At 40.8% G+C, this 8,398-nt stretch overlaps 1 protein-coding gene across 2 annotated transcripts; it reads left to right on the forward strand.

Moving 5' to 3' along the window:
• Positions 1-258: 258 nt before the first annotated feature.
• On the forward strand, positions 259-8,071 carry pfn2l (profilin 2 like). 2 transcript variants are annotated; one of them, XM_038964306.1, is made up of 3 exons: positions 259-586; positions 2,535-2,727; positions 5,784-6,100. In XM_038964306.1, the coding sequence occupies exons 1-3, from the start codon at positions 458-460 to the stop codon at positions 5,879-5,881; spliced, it is 420 nt and encodes a 139-aa protein (XP_038820234.1). In that variant the 5' UTR covers positions 259-457; the 3' UTR covers positions 5,882-6,100. The 2 variants fall into 2 exon arrangements, with proteins under 2 accessions (XP_038820234.1, XP_038820233.1); XM_038964305.1 differs by lacking the exon at positions 5,784-6,100 and adding an exon at positions 6,109-8,071 and having other exon boundaries at positions 269-586.
• The last annotated feature ends 327 nt before the right edge of the window (positions 8,072-8,398 follow it).

The raw sequence follows: 8,398 nt of genomic DNA on the forward strand, positions 1-8,398 counted from the left end.
TATTACAATATTGTCTGAAATAATATACAGAGGTCCACAAATCAGGAAGGGTGTTGTTACATTACTACAGCAACATGCTATAGACACTCACCCTGTCTATGAATTTCTCAATTTAATTGACAACAATAAAGTTTCGAGAAAAATTTATTATGCAGTACAAAAACTTGAAGACACTCCAGAGAACTCTGAAGTGCAGGACATGTCCTTTTTTATTCTTCCGCCCCTTATGCTAAAGCGCCAGTGAGTCCATTGTGCGGAGTGATCTGACGCAGACTACACCCATGCGCTGCCTGATTACATTGGCTTTCTTTACTGCCCGAGCCAAGACGTGTGTGAACGTCGAAGTGGGGGTACAATTAGAGACACTAAATTGATCCGTAAGCAGCGCAAAATCGGCTGTCACTGTCTTATCCCATAAACTACACTTCGGAGTTCATAGGGAGCTGTATATTTCAACATGTCTTGGCAAAGCTACGTGGATAACCTGATGGCGGATGGCAGCTGTCAGGATTCCGCCATTGTTGGGTATACGGACGCCAAATACGTTTGGGCAGCACATGCCGGTGGTACTTTTAACAACATAACGGTAAGAAATGAAATGGAAACCAATAACAAATGTGAATCAGAATGAATGCTGGCAGGGATGATCACAACCTCGCCGAACCTAGTTTAGCTAACGAGTTCGCTTGCTAGCTAGCTCCACCGTCCATTCCGTTTGGCCAGCAAGCGAGTAACGTTAGCTAAAACTAGATACGTTAGCATGCTAGTTTGCTATTCCTAACGTCATATGTACAATTAGACTTGGCCAATAATATTAGGCTAAAACTGTTGTGGATTTATCCTGGCTGCTAACAATGTTAGCTAGCTGTCCAGAATTAGCCTACTTAGCTGGCATGCTTGCTAGACAACCTATTTTTATAATATCACCTTTTATTTAACTAGGCAAGTCAGTTAAGAACATTCTTATTTACAATGACGGCCTACACCGGCCAAACCCAGACGACACTGGGCCAATTGTGCGCCGCCCAATAGGACTCCCAATCACGGCCGGTTGTGATACAGCCTGGATTCGAACCAGGGTGTCTGTAGTGACGCTTGCCTTAGACCGCTGCGCCACTCGGGAGCACGGTAACGTTAGATCCAATGAATGAGTGTCGTGGTCTAAAGTTAACGTCAGATACCATAGTTAAGTTAGCCAACATGCTAATGTGGCTAGCTAGCTAGCTACCTACCTACACTTGCCAAAGCGTCAGCTAACGGCCTGCCTAATCTGTTTATTCTATACGGGTGTGCTAGCTAGTTATTACGGCGTGTTACCCAATGTCTCCATTTGGAGAACCGAGACAATAGATACATTTCGACATGTTATGTTATAGCTAGTTAACTAAGTAAATATGCAAGGTAGTAGTTAATATTAACTAGTTGCAGAAAGAGTTCTTAAGCGTTTTGCGCAACTCAGGACCTAACTTGCCTTGTTGCTTCCCAAGATGGCGGCTCTCCCATGCCATCCACAATGGGTGAGCTTACTAACTATACTGAGCAAAAATGTAAACTAAACCATTTCTAAGATTTTACTGAGTTACAGTTCATATAAGGACATCAGTCAATTGAAATAAATCCATTAGTCCCTAATCTATGAATGTCACATGACTGGGAATACATATGCTGTATGTATGTTGGTCACAGACACCTTAAAAAAAAAAAGGCAAGGGCGTGGCAAAAAAAAAAGGCAAGTCAGAATTTGGTGTGGCCACCATTTGCCTCATGCAGCGCAACACATCTCCTTTGTATAGAGTTGATTGTGGCCCGTGGAATGTTTTCCCGCTCCTCTTCAATGGCTGTACAAAGTTGCTGGATATGGCGGAAACTGGAACACGTTGTCGTACACCGCGATCAAGAGCATCCCAAACATGCTCAATGTCTGAGTATGCAGACCATGGATAAACTTGGACATTTTCAGCTTCCAGGAATTTTGTACAGATCCTCGTGACGTGGGCCCATGCATTATCATGCTGAACATGAGGTGGATGAATGGGCCTCAGGATCTGGTCACATTCAATTCTTGAGCAAAAGCTCTGGTGGACATTCCTGCAGTCAAAATGCCAATTGCACGCCCCCTCAATCTGTGGAATTCTGTTGTGAAAAAATGGCACATTTTAGTGGCCTTATTGTCCCAGCACAAGGTGCTGTACTACTTCTTCATTATTCTCAGTGTATTTAAAAAAATAAATAAAAAATGGTCAGGGTAGTCGCACCCACCAAAAAAAAAAAAAAATATCTTCGACAAAAATTGACGTTAAAACGTGTCAGCTTTCAAAAATTCATAAAATAGCACCTATGCATTACGAAGAACTTCCGTTGACGTCTTTTTGGTAGATACCATCCCTCTTGCCATACCCTCTTTACAAAATATGACTTAAATCCAGATGTGCACCCCATTCCAGATGCTTTTAGTAGTGCTGCCATTTCTAAATGTTACATGTCCACTTTTTAATCTGCATTAACTTTGTGAGTGCACTTTAACTGTGTTTCAGCCTCAAGAAATTGATGTCCTCATTGGAAAGGACAGAGCTAGCTTCTTCACCAACGGCATGACCTTGGGTTCGAAGAAGTGCTCGGTCATCAGAGACAGCCTCCATAATGAAGGGGACTGGACAATGGACATCAGGACAAAGAGTCAAGGAGGAGAGCCAACATACAACGTTACTGTAGGCAAAGCCGGAAAAGGTAACGGGTGACTACTTTTAGTGGTAAACAAACATTTCAGTGATTGCAACGTTATAGCCCCAGATCCATCCTACAAGTTTGCGTTTTGGAACAGGCAGCGGAATTCTGATCTTTTTCCCACTATTTGGTCTTTTGACCAATCACATCGGATCTTTTCAGATGAGCTGATCTAATTGGTCAAAAGACCAATTAATGAAAAAGATCAGAATTGGGCTGCCTTTCTAACGCAGCCTAAAATATTCAAGTGTTGCCTTCTAGTCAATGCAAGCGTCTTGTGGATTGGTGGTGATGATTCGTTCTAGTGCTCTGTTGTCATATTAGTACATCATGCAGCTTTTTTACTATGAAACAGAATACAGCACAACATATATCTGCAATTGACATGCTCAGAACACAAAGGGAAATATGAACATGTGCAATTTGATTTATCAATATAGTCAATGGTACAATTTAAGCTAGGACATGGCTGTGACTTTGGGATAGAAAACGAAGAGAACTTTGTCCTCCCGAGTGGTGCAGTGGTCTAAGGCGCTGCAACGCAGTACTAGCTGTGCCACTAGAGCTTCTGGTTTTGAGTCCAGGCTCTGTCACAGCCGGCCGTGACCGGGAGACCCATGGGGTGGCGCACAATTGGCCCAGCATCGTCCAGGTTAGGGGAGGGTTTGGCCGGCAGGGATATCCTTGTCCCACTAGCGACTCCTGTGGCGGGCCGGGCGCAGTGCACGCTGACAAGGTCGCCAGGTGTACGGTGTTTCCTCTGACACATTGGTGCGGGTGGCTTCCGGGTTAAGCGTGCATTGTGTAAAGAATCAGTGCGACTTCGTTGGGTTGTGTTTTGGAGGACGCACGGCTCACGACCTTCGCCTCTCCCGAGTCCGTACAAGAGTTGCAGCGATGAGACAAGACTGTAACTATCAATTTGGATACCAGGAAATTGGGGGGAAAGGTTTAAAAAAAAAAAAAAAAAAACATAGAAATCGAAGAGAACTTGTTGAATTTCATCACCGGTCGGCCAGATGTGTCCATTGAGGCAAAGTACATATATGTTACTTATGAAGATCCATGCTTTGTATGAGAAAAATTAAGCCTAATTCACAAGCAGTCTCATTCAAGTTAGTGTATTGAAATGGCAGAAGTAAAGAAACAAGAAGTCAAGGTTTGCCTACTCTTAAGTCCATCTGCCTTTGTGGTCCTTACTGACATCTGTCATTTGAGTCTAATCAACAACTTTGAGGGTCTTTAACTTTTTTCGGCTTCTTCTTGCCTCTTAACTATTGGGTGGTTGTCAACCTCACTAACATTTTAGATGCATGCTGTTAAGGTAGTCTGTTTAACATTTCTAGCCCTCTATATCGTCTCCCTGGACAGTAGCCTACAATGTCTCTCTACATTTTGGCGCAGGCAAAACGGGTCTTGTAGCCTACATTTTGATTAACTAGCAGTCCATGGACTTCCATTTTCAAGGCAATGTCAAATTTTTAATATGCTGCTTGCATTTGTTATTCTGCCTCAAATGTTTTTGGGCAAGACACCCCCAAGTATTATGAAGAGAAATGGTAGGTGGCTGTCCAGTCTCCCTGTGCCACTTTACCCCTACCATCACTAATACAGAGCTCTACGCTGACATATTTTTTTACAATGAGCACGTGTGTGCCTATTTTGAAAATGTAGGACCACACAAAGAATTTTAGGAGCACAATGAAAAAGGTGATAAAGGTAGAATTCTTCATTTGTATTGGCACACTGGTGCTCCTAAATTAAAATTCCAGGTCGCACAGCAAAGTATGTAGGTGCATATGCAAGAAAAGTGGTCGGCACTGTAGAGCCCTGTAATAACCCTGAGTGTAGAAGTGGCTTTAAAAACATACCACACACATCCCCCACCCACATTACCTTATGTTGGCCACATTCAACTCTTTTGACGTTCTAGTCATTTAACAGACGCGCTTATCCAGAGCGACTTACAGTAGTCAGTGCATACTTTTTTTGTGCTGGTCCCCCCCCCCCCATGGGAATCGAAACCAAAACCCTGGCATTGCAAGTGGCATGCGCTACCAACTGAGCCACACGGGACCCCCACACCTCAGAGGGAAGGTCCTATATGCATGTAGTGATTGAAGTGCTCTGTAGAGTGGTTATGACACTGCAAAAGGTGGACTAATAAACCAGAGATACGTGCAGGTGCCTGAGCATCATATTGCATACACTCCTAAAGGATAGATAGCTTCTTTTTTTTGCTGTACTTTTTTTAGAGGTCATTTGGCTTATTCCTGGTTTCTGTACAGTTGGAACAGCTTCTGTTCAGTTACATTATTTATCTGTTTGAAACATTTATCCAAAACATTTGTGCATTGAACTTGTTTGCAAGTAGTCAGGTGACTTGTGAAGAAAGGGCCCTACTTGGTTTAATGTAAGGCTTCAGTTTATAGAAAGAAAATAAATTCTCAAGCCGTGTTCTTGAAGTTACGGTCAGGTCTGTATACAATTCTGTACATTGTCCATATGCTTGAATCCAGGCAATGACATTGATGATTGATAGCGTAGCAATATGCAAAGTGTTATCCTCGTAAAAATATTTCAAAAGAAGATGAAGAACAAACTGATGGAAAAATAGTTTTTTTTCGTGCAGGTACAGCCAATTTGTGCAAAAATAATATTGTGAAGTTGTCAAAACGATACGATTAAAAAAATATCCCGATATGGACCTATCGATAAAAAGAGAAACTATAACACACACAAGCCATAACTTTAACTTCTGTTATGCCAACTGTACAGTGTTTCCCCTATGATTTTTTTCAGCAATGGTAGCTGTTCCCAATAACTTCCAGTCATTGAGCCAACAACTATCCATTTAAAAGTGTGTGTTGGCAGAAATGTATATATATTTTTATTTATTTATATTTTTTGCAGAGGTAGCAACAATTCAGCGGTGGGCCACCTCTGCTAAATGAATATAGGGGAAACACTTCCATAGGCTCACTAACCTTCTTTTCCTTACTTGACTGTCTTTCCCTTTGATCGCTCTAAACTTTCCCCTTTCCTTTCTTCTCTTTCAGTCTTGGTTCTTGTAATGGGCAAAGAAGGGGTCCATGGAGGTGGATTGAATAAGAAGGCATACTCAATGGCAAAATACTTGAGGGATTCAGGGTTCTAGTGTCACCAAGCTTGCTTAGTTAAAATTGAGGGACATAAAGAAGAGAAAATAAAATATTGCTGTTAAGATTTCTCCTGCAAGCAGTCAAATGTCGTGGAAACTTTAATAGCAATGGAGAGTAATGGTGGCGGTAAGGTCCTATGTCACCTTTATCCCCACTTTTAGCGGGGGAAAAATACTTTCTTGTCAATTTGTCATTTTTCCTTTTGTTTCCTTGTGTGCTCCAGCATTGGTTTTAGTCATGGGAAAAGAAGGGGTCCATGGAGGACAACTCAACAAGAAAGCATTTACTATGGCTGAGTACCTGAGGAAGTCTGGATCTTAAGGCAGCCTGTCTACCCACCTAGCAGTTCCCTCTGGCTCCCCCTCATTGTGTTGACAGTACTTCCAGGATTAGTTAACAGATGCATTTCTCTCCCAGTTCCATTTTTATGTACACCCTTATTTTATTTTTCATGTTAATTCATGTTTGTTTTTTTCTTCTCCTATCTCCCTGTTCTTTCTCAGAGTATTAACACTACAGGATGTATTCAACTCTATTTCTGACACTACAATAACAAATTGTTGAAGTTTATATTTACCAAAACACATGTGCAAAGAAATGAATAATGTAATAAAGTGTATACCAAATTTGGACTCGGCTTGTAAAAACAAATACTTAGCAATTGGAAAACGATGAGGAATCTCACTGTGAATGTCTGTGTCATTCAATGGTGCAGATAGTTTTGGATGGGACAATGCCTTATGAGCGTACTGAAGAGATAACCGGCTGGTATTGTTTTCCTTTTCTCCGGGTGGCTTCCACGTCAGGATTTGAAAGTTGCATGCATATCTTTTAGCAGGGTTGGGGTTAATTCCATTTTATTTCCAGACAATTCAGAAAGTTCACCCAATTCCAAATTTTTCCTAATTGAAGAGAATTGGAATTTCAGTGTAATTCCTGAATTGAAATGGAATTGACCCTAACCCTGTCTTTAACCATACAGAGCTGAACTCTCCTTGCTCTTCCCAAAACTTTTATATTCCCGCAAAATGTTATTTTCATTCAGCCCTCAATTTCTTGCTTTGTCATTGGATACTACATAAATCCAGAATAATCCTCGATACATACACCTTAAAACCCCTGAGTCAGACCACTTTTTGTTCTTTTGCATTGTCTTCCATCAAATGCTTTTGCTGTTGTAACTTGAATGTGGTCTTAAACGTCATTGTGGTGTTGGAATATTGTAATGGCAGATCAAATCAGTATTGCTGAGGTTTTTTGTTGATAGAAATTCCTCCCATGAACCATCACTACATCTTGAAGTCTCCATGGACATTCCATCTGCCAGCTCCTGTATTTCACGTTGCCGATGTATTGTGCAGCGTATCGTCCCGACTCCCTACATAACCACGTTTTGTCAAGTAGGCAAGTTATATTTTCCATAGGACCAATTGTTATGTCACAGTTAGGGGACTTTTCAGAATTGCTTCAAATCATTGTGAAGGATGATTGTTGTTGTCCTCTGTTTGACTGTAATCATTAGACTATACGTCAGATGACTGTAAAACACTGCTTCTTATGATGACTTTAAAACACGAATTGATTTGCTGATAATTTGTTAACAGATAATTGCAGTCTCATTTGACAACTGTGGTATTCTCACTGAATGCATTTGACTGTAAACCCAAGCTCTGCTGGGCAACAAACTCTTTGAATTTATTGCCTAGTGCTCTACTTATCATCATGTGTATCAGCAACTGTCATAGCACGGTACTTAACAGTAAATTACAAAAAAAATAAAAATATGAAAATAGTGATAGTGTACACTAAATTTATGAAAAATGGTGTTGGTTGGAATAAGAACACTAAGTTGTCTTGTGAAAACTTTCTAAGAAAAACTGTGTATCCTGTGCCATAACACAGATCTGGTCTGTTGCTACTTTGAGTTAGATTATTCTTTTTTTAAACTGCTGCCCCAGCAAGGACTAACTTCAATGGCAATTTCCTTCGGGATATTTTGGCATCAACCGATACACTCCAGGCTTTGTGGACTATGTACAGACAAAAAAATAAATTTTCCTCTTATGCATTTGGATTCAAAATTATGAAATGTGCATTTTCAAAATTTGGGGAAAATGGTATAAATTGATAAATCACCTTATGTTTACAGATGGATCAAATAAAAGCTATTCCAACCAGAACTGTAACCCTGTGTGTTCTTGATTTATTAACTGATTTCAATTCTGTAGTTGAGTTATTTGATTAAACTGATCTTTATGATAAAAATGCTGCAGCATTAGAGTAGGAGATGTGAAAAAACGTGCAAGACACCCTACAATATATGCCATATTTAGACAGCTCAATTCTGATCTTTCTCCGCTAATTGGAATTTACCAATAATTGGGCAAAAGATCAGATTTAGGCTGCCTGTGTAAATGCAGCCATAGTTAGCGGTTTCCTGCTCAGACGTTGCATGCATCAACCAATAGTTGCGTTCCTTGTCATCGACTGCGGTCGAGCACCACATTGCTAGA

The sequence above is a fragment of the Salvelinus namaycush genome, chromosome 25 (genome assembly GCF_016432855.1).
Source record: "Salvelinus namaycush isolate Seneca chromosome 25, SaNama_1.0, whole genome shotgun sequence".
Lineage (NCBI taxonomy): Eukaryota > Metazoa > Chordata > Actinopteri > Salmoniformes > Salmonidae > Salvelinus > Salvelinus namaycush.

Coding starts and splice junctions, on each gene's coding strand:
- pfn2l (XM_038964306.1), top strand. CDS start 458: ATGTCTTGGCAAAGCTACGTGGATAACCTGATGGCGGATGGCAGCTGT. Junction 587..2,534: donor GTACTTTTAACAACATAACG/GTAAGAAATGAA, acceptor ACTGTGTTTCAG/CCTCAAGAAATTGATGTCCT. Junction 2,728..5,783: donor TGTAGGCAAAGCCGGAAAAG/GTAACGGGTGAC, acceptor CTTCTCTTTCAG/TCTTGGTTCTTGTAATGGGC.